The sequence below is a fragment of the Corythoichthys intestinalis genome, chromosome 1 (assembly GCF_030265065.1).
Source record: "Corythoichthys intestinalis isolate RoL2023-P3 chromosome 1, ASM3026506v1, whole genome shotgun sequence".
Lineage (NCBI taxonomy): Eukaryota > Metazoa > Chordata > Actinopteri > Syngnathiformes > Syngnathidae > Corythoichthys > Corythoichthys intestinalis.
Window position 1 is genome coordinate 58,680,126 of NC_080395.1, and position 24,313 is coordinate 58,704,438.

The 24,313-nt window shown below is 44.1% G+C and overlaps 2 protein-coding genes across 2 annotated transcripts in view; one reads left to right on the forward strand and one right to left on the reverse strand.

The window, feature by feature from the left end:
- The window catches only part of kcna4 (potassium voltage-gated channel, shaker-related subfamily, member 4), a 119,331-nt gene that overhangs the window by 9,295 nt on the left and 85,723 nt on the right, over positions 1 to 24,313 (forward strand). The gene's annotated exons all lie outside the window — the stretch shown is intronic.
- Positions 7,963 to 12,362, reverse strand: LOC130912361 (uncharacterized). Its single transcript, XM_057830410.1, has 5 exons — positions 11,299 to 12,362; positions 8,995 to 11,240; positions 8,859 to 8,962; positions 8,502 to 8,780; positions 7,963 to 8,424 (listed from the first exon to the last, which is right to left on the reverse strand). The coding sequence occupies exons 1-5, from the start codon at positions 12,360 to 12,362 to the stop codon at positions 7,963 to 7,965; spliced, it is 4,155 nt and encodes a 1,384-aa protein (XP_057686393.1).

Below are 24,313 nucleotides of genomic sequence, written 5' to 3' on the forward strand. Positions count from 1 at the left end.
ACACACTTTCGAGCGTTTGAACCTACGTGCTGTCAGTGTTATGTTTATGGCTGCAATGCTCGTGCATACCCGTCGTAACCTTTCATTTTCACACTCTTTCCTGGTGAAGTGTAGTCAAACTTTGGAGCGAGTGGTTCTTGGCGCCATGCTAGTTTGATGCGTCTGGACAACAACACACGTCACGACGCAATACGCATCTTTAGGAATCGTTAAAGGGATCGTTAAGGCTTTTTCATTGTGATGTCGAGGCCTCGAAACACTCGGAACCGGTTCCGAATTGGAATCGGATTTGGATTCCCATCCCTAATCACCGAGTGTCAAGACACAGCTGTGAATGGCCACAGCTGGATTTTTTTGAGATTTTATGGGTGAAACATGCTAATATAAATATAACAAGAGTCGAGATGCAGAAATGGCTGACATCAAGGAGTGGTTGAGATTTTCTTTTTCATATACCGTTATATACCCTTTTAAACCTTTTTTTTTCAAAATTTTCTTTGTTTGGATCAATCATTTATCATCTAACAAATTAGAGAAAATGCGACAGTAAAAAAAAAAAAAAAATTCAAATAAGCGATAGATATGAGGTAGATATCCGCGACTTTTTTACAGACGCCATTTTTTTCATTGTGACGTAATTTGTTTAAAAGTTTAAAATATGCGAGTGGATAATTTTTCAAAAGTTTTTTTTTTTTTTAAACGGAATATTAGACATCAATTAATGATTCTTAGCTAAAAATGACAGACATTTTGAATAACAAATATAATTAATTACCTTCGTTTTATGGCTGGGTTGACACAAAAGCGGTTGTGCGACGTCTGTAAACGAGGGTTTCCAGGGTAAAAACGGACAAATTAAAAATAGCTCAGGGGCTTAATGCGCCATGAATCTGCTATGGCAGCATATAGACATATAGTTCTATCAAACACAACAGTTGTTTTGGCTTCAAATACAGCAGTTTCTTTTAAAGAGGAGTGCAAGAGCAGAAACTGCTTTTTCAGTCTTGTTTTCCGCCATATATATATACTGTATATCCCTAGTAGCAACGTCTGTAACAAAGGTTGCATTTCAGATGAAGTAACTAGTTATATGTTTATTAATGCCTCTGTAGTCTGTTAATCGCTTTAAATGACACCAGGCTTACTCATAACCGTGTCCTTTAAACCAAATTACTATCAACTCATTCACTGCCATTAACAGCAATGAACGTCTAACTGGAATTGGCTCCAAACTCAGATAGGCACCAGCTCAGCTTCTACCCTAATGAGAACATACGGTGCAGAAAATGGATGGCTGGTGTGTCTTGACTTTTATTGTCACCATCACAATTTGCAAATATATTTGATTAATCAAACTTCACCTTTCGGGAGACAATTGACTTTTGGAAACTGTAATGACTTAACTAACCCTACTCTGGAAAACACACTCCAAATTGTACTGACAACTGATGCTAAAAGTCCTGACTGACCCCACTGACAAATGGCCTATTTAGCTGTTGAGGGGAAAAGTCATACCTGCAGCCAGCTCATCTATCCAAATACCTGTTCAGGGACACTGGGGGCTTGGTCTGTCCCCTCAACACATCCAAACACATTTACGCTTATGATTCAATATCACCCTAGGTTGCCCTTGAGAATTTCCAATTTCTCCGAAATAATGTTGAAGTTTTCCATTCAACTTTATTCATTGTTTTAAGTAGATTGTACGCTGTTAGAAATACAAACTTGTCAATCCCCCACATTTTTTTAATTAAGCGAAAGCAGACGTTTTAAATGCAAACAAAAAGTGCCCTCATTTGGTTAATGTAAAATGCAATAAGTACATGGTAGACCTTCATTTCAACTCAGCAACAAGTTTCATTTATTTATTTTTTTAATTTAAAATCATTCAACCATTAACTGTGTTTGACAATGAAGTTGGCAGAGCCATTTACGCTGAACACCACATCACCCCAATCCCAATGAAAAAAAGAAAAAGATTGAAGGAAACACTATTTATGTAAGGAACCTTGTATTGTACTGGTATGTGAGTTTTGGTCACTTATAATAAAACCTCAGTAGCATTACTTTCATTTTCCTGATAAACTAGTTATAAGGACATCAAATGCATTTTAATAGTGATATTGACCTTTCTATTCCATTTGCATTGGATTTTTTAGATATACTCTACACAAAATTGATGATGGCTCAGGGTGGTTGTTCTTAGGATAGCCAGCATGTAGCACCTAAAACCATCCTGCATTAGCATGCAAGTGACAGTCATGACTTCCTTCACTTGCACAAGTGTGCTTTTAAATTAGGTAACATTGACATTTTGAAAGAAAGGAACAGACTGTCGGTCATGAGGGGACGTAGATGAAAATGAAGGTGGATGAAAATAACCATGACATACATGTTTGGAGAGGCAGATGTTCGATTACCATTTTCTTCCATTATCAGGGAAGAGACTTATGGAATCTGCTTGTTTTTTCAACTGGAGGCAGTGTTGCGATTAGTGCTGTTGTCTGGTCATATAAAGATTGCCAGTACAAGTTAGATGCCAGTAGAAATAAACTTTTCATGAATCCTCAATTGTTCTTGGTACTAGGAGTAGAAATTAAACCATAGAGACAAAGTGCCTTGATGCATGTTTTAATCAATTCATTAATCAGGCCCGGGACCAAAACGCTCATTGCTGTTGAACACAATTCTTCATTTTATCGTAACTTTTCTGAAACAGTTTGGGGATAAACCAAGTGTCTTTAATCGTGAGTCAATGTACAAAGAAAGGTACAAAATGAAACACACCAGTTCTCCTGTTCAGCTGGTTTGACATGAAGAAAGGGAATCTGAGTGTCTTCCAGTGCTTCTCATTTTTTTTCTGTTATTATTTCTGCTCCCCCTCCCCAACTTTTTGCCACCACTGTAAATAGTATCATTTGTCTATGAAATTATTATAAGCACATCACCTCAGCATTACATTGTTTCCTTGTTACATTAAGGAAAAATATAGATCAATTTACAACAAAGTATAACTTCATTAACATTGTTTGCACTTGTAACATAAAAGACTTAAAGTGCATCAATTTGCCTGGATTAAAAAAAAAAAACATACACTCAAGGCACATTTTTGACTATTTGATACTGAAAAATAAAATGTAATAAAATCAATAAATGGTAATAAATTCAAATTGATTAGCAACATTAACTCAGCACAAAATGCCAAACAAAAATTAATAAAACAAAAATGAGTGTTGTTGGACAGAGGGACAGTTTTTTTTTGCAACTCTCACATCGTCCAGCATAATTGAGACACTGTCTAATGCTGCAGGCAGTACCAGCTCCTCTGCTATGGTATACAGTGGATCACAAAAGTGAGTACAGCCCTTGCATTTCTGCAGATATTTAAGTATATCTTTTCATGGGACAACACTGACAAAATGACACTTTGACACATTGAAAAGTAGTCTGTGTGCAGCTTATATAATAATTTATTTCCCCCTCAAAACAACTAAAAATATAGCCATTAATATCTAAACCCCTGGCAACATAAGTGAGTACACAGCATGGGAACTACGTACATCCCTAAATGTCCAAATTGAGTACTGCTTGTCATTTTCCCTCCAAAATGTCATGTGACTCATTACAAGAGTGCTGTCAGCATTGCTGCAGAGATTGAAGGGTGGGGGGGGGGGGGGGGGGGGTCAGCGTTGTACTTAAATATCTGCAGCAATGCGAGGGGTGTACTCACTTTTGTGATACACTGTATATATATTTTTTGCACTGAGCAACTTGTTTTGCCACCTTGTATGATGCTAACAGTGCTCGCTAGATTACTGATGTAGCACTCAAAAAGCGGGATGATTGTTGGCAATATTCGGCACGTTTTCGCTGAAAAAGTTCAAGCGGCTTATCAATGTGATTAGGTGACGTCTTTATTGATTTCGCTTCATGCTGCCAGCTGCTAACATTTTTGGACACAATAAAGATTTCACATGTCTTTCCTCGTCTCGCACTGTTTTAAAAATGAAGCAAAACGTTACGTACACTTTGTCATATTTCCTTATGTTAGCTTTCGGGAGACTTCATATAATGTGCTCTTTGATGTGTGCTCTTGTTTAATGCAAAAATACTGCGCACACTCTGAAAATGAGGGCGCAACTGCCACCCACTGAGTGGATTTGCAATTACACATTATTCAAATACGACAAAAACGACATAACAGGAAATAATTGAGAAACACTGGTGTAAATTAACCTTTTTATGCACGAATTGTTGTTTTTTAGTTGTTTTTATTTTTGCTACCCTTATGGGGCACATTTAACTAATTGAATGCTACTGGTGGTGATAGACGTCCAATCTGTTTTGACTAAGAGGGGTGAATGCAATGACACTGAAAGATGAACATTCATGGCCAGTGCTCCCAGGTCAAATTGGACATGTATTGCCGTCAATGCCAAGTAATGAGCTACATATAATACATGGGCAGCGATGGCACAACAAAACTATACCCAAAATTGGCCTATTGTCTCATTTTTGAGAAAGGATTTTGTATATTTGATACTTTGAGTCTGTGTGGTTTTCATGTTGTGAATGTTTGTGATTTTCTTCCCTCAGTGATATAAATTAAATGCATTTTATACCATATTTATGTTCAATCCTTATAACTATGAGGAGAATAATAAATATGTAAGTGCACAATTGTAAACAAGAACACTGTCTAGACTGTCAGTCAAACAACAAAGACAGAGACAAATAGAGATCCACACCCACCATAATGAACCCCGGCAGAGCAGGATATGTTTAGAATGTTTTCGGGGTGCTAATTTTGAATCTAAATTGAATCTTTTTTGCCAGCATTGTCAAATGCCAAATGTGCTGCCACTGTCTCGTTTGCCCCAAATAGCTACTGAGGCTGCTGTAAGGCGACCACAAGAGCAAATCTCAGAAAATGATTGCTTTTGAGATGCGTTTTGATCGCTTGTGATTGGGACCGTGTGTGCATAAGTGAACATATGTGCTAGGAAAAAAAGGCGCACCGACCGTAATCATTAAACTCAGGTTTTATTTTCACTGCTGCAGAGCCATAAAAGAATGAACGAAGATGATTTTGTGGAAAAGTCTAATCAAACAATCTGACGCAGTCCTGAAACCATCACAATGCCTGGGAAGATTTTGCATAATTACTCATGGATGAGCATGTCATGGCTCACTGATCGAATCTTTTGCTTGGAGGTAACCAAAGCAACGAGAAAAGAAAACAGCTAAAAACAGAATAAAATGTCACAAGGCTGGAAAGTCTCATTAGAGTGTCTCGCTATTCCATTAATCAGGCCTGATAAAGGTTTGCCAGTGGACATTTCCAGCTGTTATCCTCATGGAAGTATTTGTTCAAAGCATTCTGTTTTAATTGTTGTGTTAACCTATTTTAACTCAGTGGGTAAAGTCCGCTGAGTAATGAATCAAATCAAAGTCTAGCTGTCAGTGCATTAAAAAAAAGCTACTTTAGGTCATGACGCCGAATGATTAGTAATTATTAAAGTATTGGAATGGAAAAGGCAATCTTCTTTTGGTTTGTCCAGTAATTACACTGACATCCAGAACAAGTGCTGGATGAAATATTTTACCTTAAACAAATAATTTTGCCTAGATGTGAAGGACCCTGTCGGAGAAGTATTAATTTAAAAATACCACGTGCATATTTATGTTACCATGATTTGCAGTGGTGTAAAACTGTTCTGCATCAGACTGAGTGTTGTTTTAATACGGAAAAGCTCCCAGTTTGATGGATTGCAATGTGTACACACAATTTGGTAATAGTTCTTTTTTTAATATTACACTTGGTGTTAAATCATCCTACAGTGAACCTAGTCTTCAACTTGTGCATTGATCACTTACAGAGAGACAGCAAACAATTATTGCTCTTTATTCCTTTCAGCATGTTTGTATAAGGGCCATAACCCAGTTCCGTTCAGCAGCAGACAAGGCAGCAACTCACAAACACTTTTAATTAAAATGAAAAATAATAACAATAAAGGGAAGATTTACTGTGGAGAAATATGTACATTTCTTTGCTTTTAGCAATATATATATATATATATATATATATGCCGCTAATAAAGTAGTATGGTCATGAAGAGCTCTTGCCGTCTCATATTAGATACTTTTATGAGATGAGCTTTTCAAACCGTCTTATACACGATAGGGCCAAATAAGCAAATCAGCAATAATATATTGTATCTTCTGTATTTGTTCTCTCAAAAACTATTTCCATTGTAACCTGCAAAGTGCAATAAAGCAGTCAGTGGGTGTTTGAAAATACCTCTTAACTGCTCCAGGGTAACTTTTTAATTGTCTCTGGCCGGTGAGAACTTAATAAACATTATTTATCACCTCCCATTACCAATGTTAACTCAATACTCAAAGCTCATTGTGACAAGAGCAGTTATTAAAGCACACTGGGGATTACAAGCCCAGTGTAAATTTAAACCATCTTGCAGCTACTGAGTAGTGGTTACGCAATATTGCTTAGTCGTAGGGGAGCAACCTGGGTCTTTTCTCTCTCCTTGGTGTCCCCTCTTTCCAATTGGCTGCCTTAATCTGACAATATCCAAGGCTTTATTATGTTACTTTATGCTAGACGCGTAGATTGCACTGTTAATTAAACATATGCCAAGGTATCGTCTTCTTCTACACAGAAATCATCTCCTTAAAGCTTCTGCATTGTCATGAATTGGGTTTAAAAAACAAAAACAAAAAATATATGAATGGTAAATTGTTGCTTTGATGCTTGTATTATTGCCAAAAAGAAAATATACTAGATAAATGCCATAGTCTTACTGTATGTCAGTACATGTAGAAAAAAAATGTAGATTTGTTCTAAGGTCACACACAGACACTGTGGACCAATTCAGAAATATATAGCTTTGTTGCAGCAGTATCTAAGGTAGCAAAGACAAGATTTACCGGATTTTTCCCGTTCAATCGTTGCCGCCCGCCAAACAGCATTTGATCTAAATAAAGTGGTTGCAGGACCATTAAAAGCCCTCTCCTCTACACTTAGGATGAGCTGACCTGCAAGGGCTTTCAATTCATCAGGGAGTCATTCCCCAAAGTCATTGCAGAGTGTTTGGGAAATTCTCAAAAAGTGTCAGCATGAACAAATAATATCCATTTTCCCATTTATTTGCAATACCCTTCAGGATCCTTGGGTCTATTGCAGTTGACTTGACAATATTCTTGCCACAAAGAATAAGAATTTCTTCCCACAAATATTATTATGCAATTAGTCCTTTCTTACAGAGCATATTTTCCATTAATTTCGACGGCTTTATCATTCTAATGGACTTCAGTTGTTGTCGAGAATGTCTTGAAGAAATACACAGAAGCCTTACTACCATGTGATGTTTATTCAAATCAGACAAGTAATTAAACAAGATAGTGTTTATGCAAATTAGCAGCACATTTTCATAACCAATTTCCCTAATCCTTTCCCTAGTGGTGTAGATGTTTTTAACTGGACAAATCAGGCACAAATAATTAATTTAGCGCAGTGTGTGCTTATATGTAAATAGGTGGTGGTGCTACAGTACATCCTAAATGTGTCATATCGAAAGTTACGTATGTAACTACGGTTCTATGAATCCCGAATGACCGCCAGAGGCGGTGCTGAAAGCACTGAATGATCCCTTCGCGCATGCGCAGTGCGAGTATTAATAACAAAAAAGTCACCTGTGACCCCAGGTTGACCTCCTGCCGGGGTATAAGTTCCGGCGTCAACCTCGTACCAGCCCCTACAGAACCTTCTGGCGTGTGGCACGAGGATTCTGAGTGACGGAACGCTCTGGCGGTCATTCGGGATTCATAGAACCGTAGTTACATACGTAACTTTCGTTCTATTTCATCCCTGCTAACCGCCAGAGGCGGTGCTGAAAGCACTGAATGACCAATACCAGCGGGGTCACGAAGAAACAGACACAAACCTCACAGGGAAGTCCCCTCCGATCCGAAGACCGCACCCAGCGGGTGGGGAGAGGTGACGTCCAAACAGTAGAACTTGAAGAAGGTGCCAGACGCCGACCATGAGGCGGCGGCACAGATGTCCTCCAGAGGCACCCCTTTCAGGGCAGCCCAGGATGTGGCCACGCCCCTGGTAGAGTGACAGCGCACACCCGACGGCAGGGGGCGACAAGCCATCTGATAGGAGTAAGAAATAGTATCAACGACCCAATGAGAGAGGCGCTGCTTGGAGAGGGCAGAGCCCCGACCACGTGCCCCGTAGCAGACAAAAAGTTGGGATGACCTACGAAAACTTGCCGTGGAGTCCACATAAAGCCTCAGGGCCCTCACCGGGCACAACAGCTCCGGTCTGCTCCCACCCTCCCCAGGCGGGGGGCGGTAACGGGCAAGGTGTAAGGGACGATTGCAACGGGAGCCAGCCAACACCTTGGGCATAAACGCAACGTTAGGCCACAGTGTGACACCTGAACCCTCGGGGTGCCAAAACATGCACGACGGCTAACCGAGAGTGCGTGCAGTTCGCCAACCCGCTTAGCAGAGGCAACGGCCAGCAGGAACGCCGCCTTGCGGGCGACCCACTGAGGCCCGGCCGCATCCATAGGCTCGAAGGGGGGGCGGCACAAGCTGTCAAGCACCAGCTGCAGATCCCAGACCGGGGCGCGAGGACACCTGCGGGGGTGGAGCCTCAGAGCCCCCTTGAGGAATGTAGCGACCAGGCCGTGGTTCCCCACAGATCCACCAGAGACCTTGGCGTGATGAGCAGAGATGGCAGCGACGTAGACCTTGAGGGTGGACGGAGAGCGACCAATATCAAGGAGGGACTGTAAGAAGTCCAGAACAGTGGGGACAGAACAACTCACCGGGTCATCCCCACGGTCCCCGCACCACTTCACGAACAACCTCCACCGGCCAGCGTACTGCAGCCGGGTGGAGGGCGCCCGGGCGTTCAAAAGCGTCCGCCTGACTGAACTCGAGCAGGCGTCAAACAGCGAGTCGGTCCCCTCAGCGGCCGGACGTGCAGGCGGAGACGGCGAGGATCGGGATGCCATAACTGGCCCCCCAACTGGGACAGTAGATCCCACCTCTCGGGGAGGCACCAAGGCTCGCCGACACACAGGCTGCGCAGCAGGGGAAACCATAGGCGAGCCGGCCAGAAGGGGGCCACCAGCAGCAATGAGTGCCCCTCCAAAGACACCCTCCGAAGCGTCAGCCAGATCAGAGGGAGCGGCGGAAAGGCGTAGAGCAGGACCCTCGGCCAGGGGTGGGCCAGCGCGTCCTGACCGAGAGGGCTGGAGCGCTCCCCCAGGGAAAACCAGAGAGGGCAATGGGCCGACTCCCGGGAGGCGAAGAGGTCCACCTCGGCTTGGCCGAAAACTCCCCAAATCGCGCGCACCACCTCGGGATGGAGGCGCCACTCCCCCGGCGGGAGGCGACGGCGGGACAAGGAGTCCGCCAGACGGTTCAACTGGCCGGGAAGATAGGCGGCCCGCAGACTCACAAGACGAGGGGCCGCCCACACAAGAAGACGGCGGGAGGCCTCCAAGAGATGAGCGGACCTCGTGCCCCCCTGGTGGTTGATGTGGTACACGGCGGCAGCGTTGTCTGAACGCACCAGCACGTGCCTTCCCCGTAGGAAAGGGTAAAAGTGCCGGAGAGCCAGGTGAACCGCACGCAGCTCCAGGACGTTGATGTGGACAGCGTGGTCCCGCAGAGACCAGCTGCCCCGAGCAGCCCTGCGCTGCCAGACGGCACCCCATCCCAAGCGACTGGCGTCCGTAGTGACCACCTCGCGACGGACTGGGGCAACCCCCAATGGAACGCCCTCCAACAAGAAAGCCCCGTTCCTCCACGGCGCCAAGGCCACCGCGCACCGGCCGGAGACTCTCAGTAACCGTCGCCGGTGCTGCCTGGCGTCCAGGCGAAAGCCATTCAGCCACCGCTGCAGGGGGCGCAAGAAGAGAAGACCAAGGGGCACGACCGCGGTCAGGGACGTCAGCACGCCCAAAAGACGCAGAAAGGTCAGATACGGACGTACCTGACCCACCGGAAAATGCGAGAGGAGGCGAAGAGCGGCCTCCACCCGACGGGACGACGGTCGAGCCAACATGGCCACCGAGTCCAGAGACACCCCGAGGAAGGTCGCCTGCTGGGAAGGAACCAGACACGACTTCCCCAAATTCACCCTGATGCCCAAGCGATCCACGTGGGCAAGAAGGACTGCCGTATCGCCGTACGCCTGAGCGCGCGACGGCGCACACAGCAGCCAGTCGTCGAGGTAGGGCAGAATCTTCATGCCCACCGACTGGAGGGGGGCCAGACCAGCCCGCACAACACGGGTGAACACCCTCGGGGAAAGGGAGAGCCCGAAGGGGAGCACCCTGAACTGCCAGTGGCGACCCCTGTAGGCGAAGCGGAGGAACCGCCTGTGGCGAGGAGCGACCGGCACATGAAAGTAGGCATCCTTCAGGTCAACGGAGGTGAACCACTCCCCCCGGGTGACCACCCGCAATACATCCGCGACGGTCAACATGCGGAACGGAAGTACCTTCAGGTACCGATTGAGGCCCCGCAAATCCAGAACCGGCCGAAAACCGCCGGTCTTCTTCGGAACCAGAAAATAAGTTGAGTAAAAACCCCGGGGGCAAGCCCGGGGATCCACAGGCTCGATGGCCCCCATGGCCAGGAGAGAAGACAGCTCCCGGCTCAGAGCCAGAGCCCTCGCCGGGTCCGAGACAGTAGTCACCCGGACCCGGCGGGACACGGGGGGCCGGCGTCGGAACTGGAGCACGTACCCATGGGTCAAGGTGGATATCACCCAGGGGTCCGAAACTCGAGCAGCCCAGTACCTGAGCTGCTGGTGGGAAAAAAATCCGACGGCCGGCCCAACGGCCTCAGTCCCTGCCCCTCCGGCCCCGACGGGCCCTGGGGGGCTGGCGGGCGGGAGGCCCCGCCTGCGCCCGACGTGGAGGCAAGCGGGCGGGGTCACGAAAGGAATCGGCTGAATGCCGGGAGGCTGGCTGGGCACCATAGCCCCCATCAGGGGAAAGGTGCGCCGTACGGCGAGGACGAAAACCAGCAGAGGGAGCCCCCAGCCCACCTGCAGGAGCGGAGCCCCGACGCAGGCCCGACAGCTGTTGCCTGGTCGCACGGGCCGAAATAGTCCTCTCCAAGGCAGACACCGCCGCCGAGCCAAAAAGATGGCCGGGTTCAACCGGAACGTCACGGAGCGTCCTCCGGGCAGGCTCAGTCAGGGGGGACTGAGCAAGCCACACCTGACGACGAGCCTGCACAAGATAGGACATCGTCCGCCCAAGCTCCCGCGTCACCAGGGCGAACGCGTGCAACGCCGCGTCGCAGAAGCCCACGGCAGAGGTGTCAGCACCGCTCTCGGGTAAGGACGCTGAGAGGGCCAACAAGAGGTGAGCCATGGAATTACCGATGCGCCCAGCACGCGCACCGGCACCATAGGCCCGGAGAATTAGTTCATCCGTCAGCCGACCCAGTGGCTGAGGGCACCGCACAACCGGGCGGAGAGACTCCTCAGGGGACACGATGAGGGATGCAATGGCGGGCTCAACACCCGGCATGCGGTCCAGGCCCACAGCGGCCGGATCATGCATGGCCGCCAGAGCCCGACCATCGGCCGAAAGACGAGAGAGAGCCGCCGGATCCCTCCAGCCCGCATGGAGCTCCCTAACAAAGTCGGCCGAAGCAGGGACCGCAAAATTCGGGGCGGACCGCTGGTGCCGAAAAAATGCGCTCGCCGGCGCCGAAGCGGGCCGTTGAGGCAAGTCCAGCTGTAGACGCGCCAACGCGCCGCGCAGCACCGCCAGTATGGAAGCGTCAGGGGAGCCGGCTGACGAGCCCAGCGCAGAGGACGAGGAGCCGAGCTCCGAAGGCACAAACGCCGACTCACCCACGTCATCATGGAACATGGAAGCCGAAGCCGCCAGCGAGACGGCATCGGCCTCCAGGTCAAGGTCGGGCATGCCAGGCGAACGCGGGTCAAAAGCAGCCGCTGAGTCACCCGGGGGACGGTCACCCAATAGAGACCGCAACTCAGCCACCTCCCTGCGCAGCAGCTCGACATCAGAGGCGAGCAGCTCGTCAACTTTCGATCTCTTCGGACGGGGGCCGGACGGAGGAGCCGAAGGACCGCGACGCTTCGAGCGCCTAAGCCCAGAAGGGGGCCGCGTCTCAGATGCGGACGGGCCCCCGAGCACGACGGGGGAGGGGGACGAACAAACATCCGCAAACCCCCCGCGTGGGTCGTCAGATAGGCCACGGCAAGCCGCACACCGGTTCAGGGTGTCGGACGGCCCAAGGAGGGAACCGCAGGCCACACAGCAGTGAGAGCCCTCCATAGCGACGCGACCGTGAAAACAGCGAGCCGAGGGAAGGTGGCGCGAACGGCACCTACACGGCAAGCGCAGGCAAGCTAGCAAAAATGCTAACCACAGGTAAGCTAGCGAAAAAGGCTAACCACGGGTAAGCTAGCGAAAAAGGCTAACCACGGGTAAGCTAGCGAAAAAGGCTAACCACAGGTAAGCTAGCGAAAAAGGCAAACCACAGGTAGGCCAGCGACCGATCGCCCACAAGCGGCGGAAAAGCGACGCCACACGGCGAATGCCCGCGCGCGGCCAAACAGGGCGGCACGGAAGCCGACGCGGCGGTCGAGCAACGCGCCGGCGGGGACAATCAAACGGGCGAACGGAGCCGGCGGCCGCGCAAACAGCGAGCCAGCCGTGATCACTCACCCAACACAGACGCCGCCGGCCGGGAGAGGGGTCGCACACGAAGCCGTCACCGGCGCGGGTCGGCAGTAGTCCCAAGTCCGGAAAACGAAACAAGAAAAAAGCCCAAGACTTCCCGATTGCCAATAGAGTGACGCAGCCTTAGGAGGGCGAACCCGCAGCTCCGACTCAAGTCAAACAAGGCTATACGCGACACAAGTAGCAACTGCCACGCGAGAAGAAAAAAGGGGCTGGTACGAGGTTGACGCCGGAACTTATACCCCGGCAGGAGGTCAACCTGGGGTCACAGGTGACTTTTTTGGTATTAATACTCGCACTGCGCATGTGCGAAGGGATCATTCAGTGCTTTCAGCACCGCCTCTGGCGGTTAGCAGGGATGAAATAGAACTTTTTTGTGTCGAGCTTGTCATTGTGTTTCAATGTGATGCTTGCATCAAGGCCAGTATGCATCTACAGATGTGTGGTCTTGTCAAAGAATGTAATGATTGTTTACTTGCCATAAAGGATTTTTGACTGATTTGTTCAGGGCTTAATTAATTTGCTCAGGGTTATCCATATCTATCTATCTGGTGTCTACTCTCTGCCATCTTGAGAGAAATACTTTCAACATCAAGCCGCCCTTGATTTGTTTAACTCCCCAACCCCCTAAGTACCCATTAGGTGTGATAATCGTGTACCGCACGTAACACGTCACCTTTGCTCATTAATATTCATGACTTTAGCAACTGTTGCTAGGTGGGTCAAACTCCTCATGCATGTAAATAGTGTACGAACGAGATGTTTACTGAGCTAAACCTACCAATTCTGTGTGGAAGAACATACAAAAGAGATGGCTTGAGTGCAAGGGCTGAAATAGATGGGAAAAAGTGCTGACCTGATCCAGAGGTAGCTTTTTTTATCGATACCTTTTTCTTGTGTGCATTGCCTTAAGCCTGAGTTATGCTCCCGCGTTGCGGTGTCGGTGCAGCGACTACGGCGTCATTCGACATTCGATGGTTCTCCAGCCAGGTCACGCATGCTCTGTAATTCACCGCCAAGCCACTAGAGGGGTGTTGTGTTATGTTTGTACGGTTTTGGGGCATGCTTGTTGACTTCCTCTTGTCTAGTTTAACGGAGAAAAAATAAACAATGCAAGATGGAATGCTTGAATGTGGATCTTCAGCTCATCAACATTGAATAAATTTTGATCATACAAATGTTGAGGTGCAGGTGACGCAAAAGACGGTTTCGAGGCAGTCTGTCTAACTTTTGATGCCGCATAGAGTTCTTCTAGCCTCGGGTGAAAACCAGCTAGCTGTGGCGGCTAGCTTCAAACTGGCGTCGAGCACTGAGTACAGCGTTTTGTCCGCGGTCTGGAAAGTCCTCCAGCCCGATTTGTTTGCCGTGTCCTACAACCAGCCAGTGGGAAGCCATAGCAGATTTCTGGCGTCTATGGAACTTCCTAAACTGCGTTGGAAGCCTTGATGTTAACGATATCATAAAAAGCACCGAGGCACTCTCAATCAGTGATGATGTATCGTGTGTGAACTGTCTGTTATTGAAAATTAAAGATCAAAACAACTCTTTTGACACCAAACCTGTGCTTTATTCTTCATATACTTGAAGTGTGACACGTAAATAAGTCACAGACTCACAGCAAACATATGTACACAATAAATGATGAAGTGCACCAAATAAAAAATACGACATAAGGTGATAAAAAGCTGGCAGTTTTTGGCCGACTGGGTCACCGCTTCGTGTGGCCACTCGATTCCAAACACACACGTCTCGGTGGTTCTTCCATTTTTTTTATTCAATCGCTGACCTTGCCATTTGGCAAACTTTATTATGTCTTGACAGGACTTGCTCTTCGATGATACTCCCGTTGGCTTCGCCATTTTTGCGTCTAGAAAAATAATTTTTACAATGGCGGTGATATCGTGCTGAACCGGAAACAACAGTCTGAGCGAACCAATCACAGTCCATTTCCGCTACATCATATGCGTTGACTTGACGCTAGGGTAAATCAACTGGACCACGTCAGGCTACGGCGAAGGGTTGTAAATCGGGTCTTCCTTGACGGCGCAGGTCTGACGCGGAAGTATAACTCGGCCTTTACTCCAATGACAATTACATTCTTCTGTTATAAAATGCTATCCTTTACCACCATATGCCATGTGTTTCTTATATTTTATATCCTTTTATTGTCTTACGTCTTTCTACGACCGTCCTTGGGGGTAATTTACACTGCTATTTTTGTGTCTACTCTGTGACAGCCAACGAACACTTTAAATTTTTTCATTAATAACAAATCGTGATTCTTTTAATTTATTTACACTTCCTCCTTACTAAGGTTGTTTTTTTTACAACAGAAAAGGTTAAGTTGTTAAATCTAGAGCCTACCTATAGGTAGAACAGGCTTATTACAAAAAGACCACGGCCAAACATGGCTAATTTATTTAAATACCTGTAGTTTAGAAAAATAGGACTACATGACTGTTGTGATATATAAATACAATTTAAATTTTTTTCCAGGTCATTCATTGTCAGAAAGAAGTGGCAAAACGCCATGCCATGCTGAAAAAATAAGTAAAAATATCAAAATGGGTTACCTCTTCGTGGCAGGCATTGGATTGGAATTGACATCTGTAGGACCATGGCCTTGAACAAAATGTTCACTGCATGTGAAGGTGAATGGCTTCACCTAGCTGGCATTAAACTGGTTTTTTGGACGTCCGCACAAGTTGATCCATTGTTCACATGTTTCCCTCTAAGTTTTTGGCTTCGGGAAACTTATGAAGAAAACATCATTCATATGGGGACGGTCGTAATGTCTACAGTCGTTTGTACAAGTTCCATAGCAGCAGTGTTTACTCGTCATGTTCTTTTTTGAAAGTTTACCGGCAGAAAACAAGCGGTACTTAAATGGGTTGTATGCGAGCGCGCTTCCATGTTGACCCCCAACCGGTTCACAATGGTGACGTAAACCTTGCGGTCTAAAAATAGCTTTCGTGCGGTACGCTATGCACTGTTCACCGCTGCACGCCTCTGTCCATGCCGTCAATTTGCAAGGATCACGCATTCATGGATTGAACAGCACAGCTCCACGTGTAATGTGCCTACCAAAACAAACGTGCCAAATTACTTACCATATCCTCCTGCAGGTATACTTTTGTATTACAATTTATTATTCAGTACTATACTTACTAGCAATTATACTAGTACAATACTTCAGTATTAGACTTTGCTGTCAAGTGTGTGGCAATCACAAATGTAAGACTGGCACCCAATTGGTCAGCTTAGACTTGCTGTCTGTCTACCTTCACCAGCCTTTAACAACGCCACATTTAGGAGGGGATACTCAAAACCCTTGCACACTGTGACCACGCACGTGAATCATGAGAATGTGGCAGCAGGCGATTGTGGGATCCACATGCTACTGAAGTCCCTGAAAGTTCAAAATGATAGGTAGTCTATTGTTTTTTATGTTATTAATGGTGGAAAAGGCAATCATAAAGAGCTAAAGGCAACTAAAAAAAGGAGAACCTTGCAGGAGAATTGGCCTGTTTTGTGCTGCCATTCTACCCACGCATTAGCTGTGTTCTCATCGCACAGAGGCACAGTCCTAACAAGTCATGAAGGTGAAAACAATAGACTACAACTACAATTGCTTTTATTAAAGGGGAGAAACAATTGACCCAAACCATGTTTGCAGACTTTGTGGAGGACTTAATATCTGATCAACCTTATTATTAGCTTTGCTGTCTTGTTGGATTCGTCTAATGCAGTGTTTTGGATAACATCTTTCTTTTTCTTGTTGTTTTTCTATTTAGGTCATTGAAGGTTGGGAAGAGTATTAGAAGTTTTAGTCCAAGACAAACTGCTTTTCCCCTTATAACACATGAAAAAGTTTGAAGAGCAATGGAAACTATTGTGCTTTGTTGGAAAAGTATGACATAAGGTCATCAGGTCAAATTATGGCTATGACTATGTTGTCTTACATACACACATACTAGTACACGGTCTTATCGTCATGCTAACAATACATTATAAGCCTGTGGAAAAGCTTGCAAAGTCATTGTTGGGTATATGTTAGATCAGTGGTACCAAACTCCTCTTAGCTCATGGGCTACATTCACTGCAATTAGATTTCAAGTGGGCCAGTACTACATATGGTCAAATAAGTTATGAATAACAACAGTTCATTTCCCCCCCAGTCATTTTGCAAATAAATAAATATACACAACATGTACAATAATCATGCATATATATATATTCAAAATGCAATATTAACAATACCACCTGTATGAGTCAGTGTTTTCATTTACTGCACAGCTAGAATGTGCGACTTACAGGTCTCAGTGGATCACAGTTTGAAAAATTGCTCCATCCATTATCATTTCATCTTATTCTCATACAAGAAAGCATAATGTAAACACGAATTAAAATTGACATTTGTTTCCACATCCATCTTGAAAACTTGACTTCATTTACAAGTACTCGACTAATCTCACCTGCAAATTAAAGTGGGAACTTTCCAGAATGAAAGTACACTTGTCCCCTTGTCTTGAAATGAACTAAAGTGTGAATGTCATACTGAACAAACCGACGGGCCGGTTCCAGCCCACGGACGGTTGCTTTGACACACCTGCATTAGACCTTAAGCATTTACTGTATTAATATTATTGATCATTTGAATACATTATTTGCTAGGGGTCCATCACTGGACCCTTTCCATAGCTTTTTCTGAGACTTCTATAAGATGCCAAGAATCATGTGCCGAGAAATGAAAAAAAGAACAAAAGTACCAAGTACCAGCTATTTGTGAAATTTGCCTAAAATTATTTGCACTGTTGCTCGGAAGTCTTGTCTGTTTTTAACTTAAATGGCTTTGCTCTAATTTAATTGTTGAAGATGTTAATTTACTTTATTTAAAACTACAGTTCTGCAGTTTTGCGTTTTTGCATCAAAGTGGTGATTAACTCATTGGTTGCCAATGAAGGCGCTCAACATCCAAACTGATTGGATGTCAAGCTTTGGCACTGATAGATAAGGATTCACAGCCAGTCCTCCCAGTTACATGAATGGGATGTCTATCATCAATGGCAGGCGATGATTTAATCAAAACACATTAAAATAAATAAAAATAGCAGCGACACTGTGCATGATACCCATTAACACAACAAAATAGTCCAGTTTGCAAACACTGCATTCATAGACACTGACAAGGTACACATGACTAACTTTATATCACCTCATGTCCTCCTTGGTACAGAGACCCTAATCATTTGATATTTTCATAACCGTCTGTCTCTCGGAATGTCATTGGATATTAATCACCAACACCTGCCGAAGTTAATTTGGTTGGTTAACGAACCTGATACGACTGCAGAATGTGATCTGTCAATCTGTTTGCGTTATTCTCAAGGTGAATATCAAGATGACCAAATGGCATTACTCAAATAATTTACGAGCAGTATAGCTTGGCTTTGCCGGGCATACTACTTGTGATGGGTTGTTGGGGCCAATGTATCTTAAATTGACACATAAGAAACCTCGAAATCAGGGATTCCCCATGATTTTTTTTTTTAAATGTAGGCTGGATGGATTTATCAACAGTATGGCCTGGCATTGCTCTGATGAAAGTAAAAATTGGCAATTTCTATGCAAATTTTTTGAGTTTCGAATTCATTTTCCAAACTAAATGGAGGTCTACAGAGATCAAAGCCATCTAAGAACACTCCCAGACACATAAAGTACAACTGTGCACAATTTTGTTAAAATCCACCCAGCCGTTTCGGCGTCCATAGAACACGAACACACAGCCAGCCACACAGACAAACTTGCCTTTATAGAGATCAAGATATCCAGCCAAAATGAATGCCTTATTACAGTTTTTCTCAATTGCTTTGGTACGTTTCTCAGATAAGAATTGAAATTCTCAAAACTACTTGTTCAATCCTCACATCGTATCACTAGTGCACATCAAAAAACCAGTTTCTCATTTCTTTGAGCAAGTTGCAGATGTTTTCGTGCATCCATGCAAATGATTTTGTACAATTCTCTGCTGTTACCTACGTTATCAGTCGCATCTGTCATGATGGTCAAAATGGATGATCATGGGTCTCTATTTAATAGTCTCACCACCCATAACATTTAGCCATTAATTCATTGCATAAGTCTTTACATGCAAAATGGATGAAAATGTTGTCAAAACATGTGTGTGCGTATTTCTAAGCATTTTCTTCGCTTATCTTACGTAACATTTAACATGCCAAAATTTGTGATGGTTTGGGACAATGTGGGTTTCTACCACTCCAACATAATCAGCGAATGGTTTGCAACCCACAACTGAATGTTAATGGAGTTGTGCCTATTGTCTTATGGTTACGTTTCAAATTTTGCTTTTGTTTTTTTTCTTAGTGATACTCAGTACTGTCTTTTGCTTTCTGTATCACAGTGACATGGTCTGTCAAGAAATTGTAAAAACAGTAAAAGTGTAAACTGAATCTTGTTCAGTCTCTTGCAATCAATCTCCCACACACAAATGTGTAACTTGAAATTTTCATCAAACCTTACGTACACCATCTTCAGCATCAGAGCCTTCCACCAGAGTAACTGTTCAATTGAGAGCATGACTAAGCAATTTGACTGTCTTGTCTGTACACAATGAAACAAGGGCTTGTCATTTACAGCATTGACATGTTCATTGATTCATAAATTTAATTTTGAGCGAAAGATGAAGTATAATGCACAAAAACGGGCTTCTGCAGGTAATCCATGTTGTTTTGCTACTTGCGCGACATGTTGTGAGGATTAAACAACAATTTCAATTCTGATCTGAGAAATATACCAAAGTAATTGAGAAAAACCGTAATGTTCCGGAAAATTGTACATTTTTTCAAACCTAACATCTTGTTGTGGTGTACTCAAAACCACAATGTATAATCACAGCATATGTACATTTGTACATAAAACAGTATTGTTTGAAAGCCAACTGCGACATTGCAATCGCAAGAGACGCGTCCTTTGGCCAAAAGATGGCAGTGGCAGCTCCATAATCAGGGATTGTATATGCTCATTTTCAGAGTTTCAAACTAATTTTCCGCATTAAATGGAGGCCTACAGAGATCAAATCCATCTAAGAACACTTCCAGACACATAAAGTATAACTGTGTAAAATTTTGGCAAAATCTGCCCAGCCGTATCAGAGTCCATAGGGAATGAACACACAAAGACACGCACGCACAGACAAAGTTCCATTTATATGTAAGTATAGATAGGATTGCAGCTGTTTTTACTTTTGAAATTATTTCCATATGAGGACTGTTACCTCTGAGGCAAGGGAAAACTGCTCTTGCTTAATTAGTTAGGGATCTTTATACATTTGTATCTATGGCACATTTTGATTGTTGAAATTCATAAGGCTTGAACATCTTTTTTTTTTAACTGTCCAGTTCAGCTACTTAGAAAGAGAGGATAGGAATCTGAGTGTCCTTTACGTCTGAAGCTTGAACATCTTCAACTGACAGTAGTTGATGAAGACTAATCTCAAGAAATCCCTGTAAATGATAGAACATTACCATTCACCACTTTAACCAATCATCATTTTATGAAGCGCTCTGGATGTGGAAAAAACACGAAAATTAAAATACGTAGTCAATATACAGTATTTTCTGGAAAGTGTGAATGCCATTCCTGCTAAATGCTGATAGGTAATCTGTGGTTATGTAAGTGTCACGTGTGCAGTCAACATCTATTACGGTCATATGGCCTCAGGTTTCAGCCCAATGCTCTCGACTAGGTCTATGTAGACATGGGAGACTCAAATCCAATATGAGCCTGGATCAGGGTGTCTCCTCCAGTATCGATCACTGTTATGCAAACTTCTGCTCAAGTCTAACGTAAAGACTTCCTTGATTTTCTCTTCACATGTTGGAAAATGGCTACCATGAACAGCCCACCATAGATCGTGTCTCCCACTTGTTCCTGCTCCCCTGCTTTGGATTGACTGGATGTTTTTATGTGGAGTGACTAATGCTTGCTCTAAAGGGCCTCGGGTGAATCTCGCTGCGTGTGCATGTGCGCGCATTTATTTGTGCACGAGGACGCTGTACTCGACCAATCGGCTTGCCGAGGCTTGACTATCTTCCATGAAGATGAGTCACTCTTGTAGTCCGCCAAGACCGAGATCCCCCACACACACTTCATCTCGATCCATGCAAATGCTTTGATTTGTAATTGTGCACGGGAGTTGCTGTGAATCTTAACGCTGAAGTGCCAATTCCTGTGCATGTATGGACACTGCATGACCCTTAGAGCCAGAACAGGAGGTCAAAGGTCAGACTGATGCCAACGCATTGCCATACACAATAACATTTGCTTTGACTGGTTTACACTTCAACGGTCAAGATATATTACTGGACCTTTGCCCACTTATGAAGATGATGAGCAGGAGGAATAACAGTGGAAAGGATTGGAATTTGAAACTTGGCTTTTTGGGAAGTGGATTGTTTGTCAAAAGCTACACATTTAGAGATGAGCTCATGATAAGTGCTTGTTTTCTCCGCTCATGTATTTATTGATAGTTTACTACAGTATATAGTTTGCTTGCCTGAACTATTTTACTACAACACTGGTGGATCCATGAATCTAAACTGCTTGTACTGCACATTTGGAAACATGAAAGTAGTACATGTTTGCCATAAACAAACAAGTGAGTAAGTGAAATGTTGATATTAAAAGAGATTTCTCTTGTGTTTCTTTGTATGCTAGCTTCTTTCTGTTGTTTACACAGTGAAGAGGAATTCACTGCATTCAGAGGCTAAAAAAGGTTCCATTTTCTTTACTCAATAGATAATGTAAAAATCATATTTGCTGAAAAAAAGCTTATGATTTACATTTGTTGTTGTTTTTAAATATTTTAACTTTGCAAAAATGCAGTTTATAGAAATATAATAACTTCCACCGCCATCCTGTGAAGGGTTTGCGTGTGCTCAGTGTGCTATCGTACGTTCTCTCCCAATACGTTTCCATCTTTTTCCTGTCCTTAGCTTATTTGAAGGCCCTATTTTGTCAAAAAGGTGAATGTAAGTCTGTCTACAGTATATGTGCCCAGTAGTGAACTTGGATTACACTTCATTTGAATGTTTCTTATACAGTGTCCTTTGACTTTCATAAATATGAATGAATGCTGATGATAGATGTCATTAAAGGGTAAGTTCAGGATTTTTGACATCAGGCGTAATCTTCGAGTTAGCGAGGGTTTAATGAGTCGGTAGAGTCGATTTCAACAAATTCTGTGTAGTTTGTTAATTATTTGTTAGTTTCAGGGCTCCGTTGTGGCTAAGCTAGCGCGAGTCAATCGGACCATCTTAGCATGCCAATAAAAGACAGAAAATGCACACATGAAAATCATCGATGACCCATGCAATCAATAGTGTTGGCTATATTTTCAGGATAAAGTTATTAAAACATACCATTGCATGTCAATAATTGCAGTATGAACAGCAACATTTGTAATCAGCAGCAAATAACCAGATTTTATTGTTCCTTGTTCTTCGTAGGGAATTTGTGGAAACTTTCCTTTGCCCATTTCTTCTGTCTATTTCCACAGCCTCTAAATGCATATTTCGTCATGTTGCTGGCCGTCTGTGAACTCAGCTGACTGATGCTGCATTCTAGAAAGGTGGGAAGTCAGAGTTTTCAACCTTTGATCTGGAAAAATATCCACTATTTGATCGCTTACGAGAAGGCAGGTTCGCTGTAGGTCAAAATGTCTTTTGATGACCAAAATAAAAAAAAACAACTTGTCGCGATCAGTTATCTTTGCTGTTTACATTCGCTTGGTACGCTTTGAGGTCGCAACTGGTACCCTCCGACGGGATAAGTCTGACTTCCCGCCTTCCTCGAAAGCAGCATGAGCGCGAGTGGCTGAACCACTCCTCTCTATTGTGGTCGTATTATGCATCTAAAAAGATAAACCTGCAGAATGAAATGAATTATGGCAGTTTGGTGTGACATTGTTTTGGCCGCATGGGTGTTTTGGAACAATTATCTGTGTTTTGAATTTATTTGACTATTTTGGATCTGTTTGTAGATCTGTATCGATTTTTATTGGCATGCTAGGAAGGCGCCATTGACTCGCGGTAGTTTAGCCACTCCGGAGTCCTGAAACTAACAAATAACTTGCAAACTGCACAGAATTTGTTGAAATCAACTCCACCAACTAATTAAACCCCCGTTAATTCAAAGATTAAGCCTAATGTCAAAAATTCTGAACCACCGCTTTAAGGCTACATTCACACTGTAGGTGAATTTTTTCCCCCGTATACAATGAGTATCCAATTTTTTCCAACGGTCCAATTCTGTTTTTTTTTTTTTTTTCAAATCTACCTTGCATGTGGATAAAAAAATAGATATCCCATGCCTCAGCAGTATGAACACATATCCGTATGAATGTGACCATACGTCATCCATAAGTGAAATACTGTTTGAAAAAACAAACAGACGGTGAACAAACAATGGTGGACAAAAGCGCAGAAAATCTTTTTTCCTTTTTTATACGTCTCGTGGAACAATCAGGTTAAAATCAGGTTGTCTCTGGTGGCATAAACTCTTCCAAGTTACCACAAACATGTGATGATGGAACCCTCCCAAAGTAACTTTACTTGTGTAAACACTCTGACACGTGACAGTGTGTCACACGTTTTCCAATGCGCATGCATGTGGCACCTTCACTCTGCATATGTTTTTGCATTATGAACGGCTACACAAAAAAATTGGACCAAAAAAACTGAATTGGGCATTACGCCCTGCGGTTTGAACGTACATACGTCTCATTTAGTAAATGATGTTACTTTTCCTCATCAATCTACATGGAGACCACCTACCTTGCACCTTGGCTAGGCCAGTAAGTAACATTATCACAAACAAAAGATTCCTCTGCACGCCTCATGAACCAGAGTAGAAAAAAATTGCATGAAAATAGTTAGACAAAATTACCGTAATTTTCAGACTATAAGCCGCTACTTTTTTCCTTCATTTTGAATCCTGCGGCTTATCGTCCAATGTAGCTTATTTGTTGATTTATTTGGATTAATAGGCAACAAATGCCTCTTAACTCATTTGCTCCCAAAAACAGTATAAATACATTCTATTTTTAATTGTTAGTGTCCCAAAAACGTATTTATACGTCTTTTATGTTTTTTTTTTCACAAGAAACATCTCTAAGTTCTGATGCAAGTTCGCTCCAAAGCACAATGCTCAAAATCCATTTTAAAGCAATGAAACTGGCCACTGGAGGGCACTAGCGCATTTTGTAAGAATTCATAATTGCCCTTGAAAGGAAATGAATGAAGCGAAATAATCGGGAAACTGAAGTTGGAAGAAGTAAGAAGCGTGAGAAAAATGTGGAGAACGATTTGAAACACATGGCACATGCCCCACACAAGTTCCCTAGGTGAATTCTGTTATGAGGTAGTGGTCACTACAAAACAAAGTTTCAAAAAAATCTATCTTGATGAGACAGACAGGCGGTGATAAGGGAAAAATTTACCCCATCTGCCGATACAGCCGCGGCC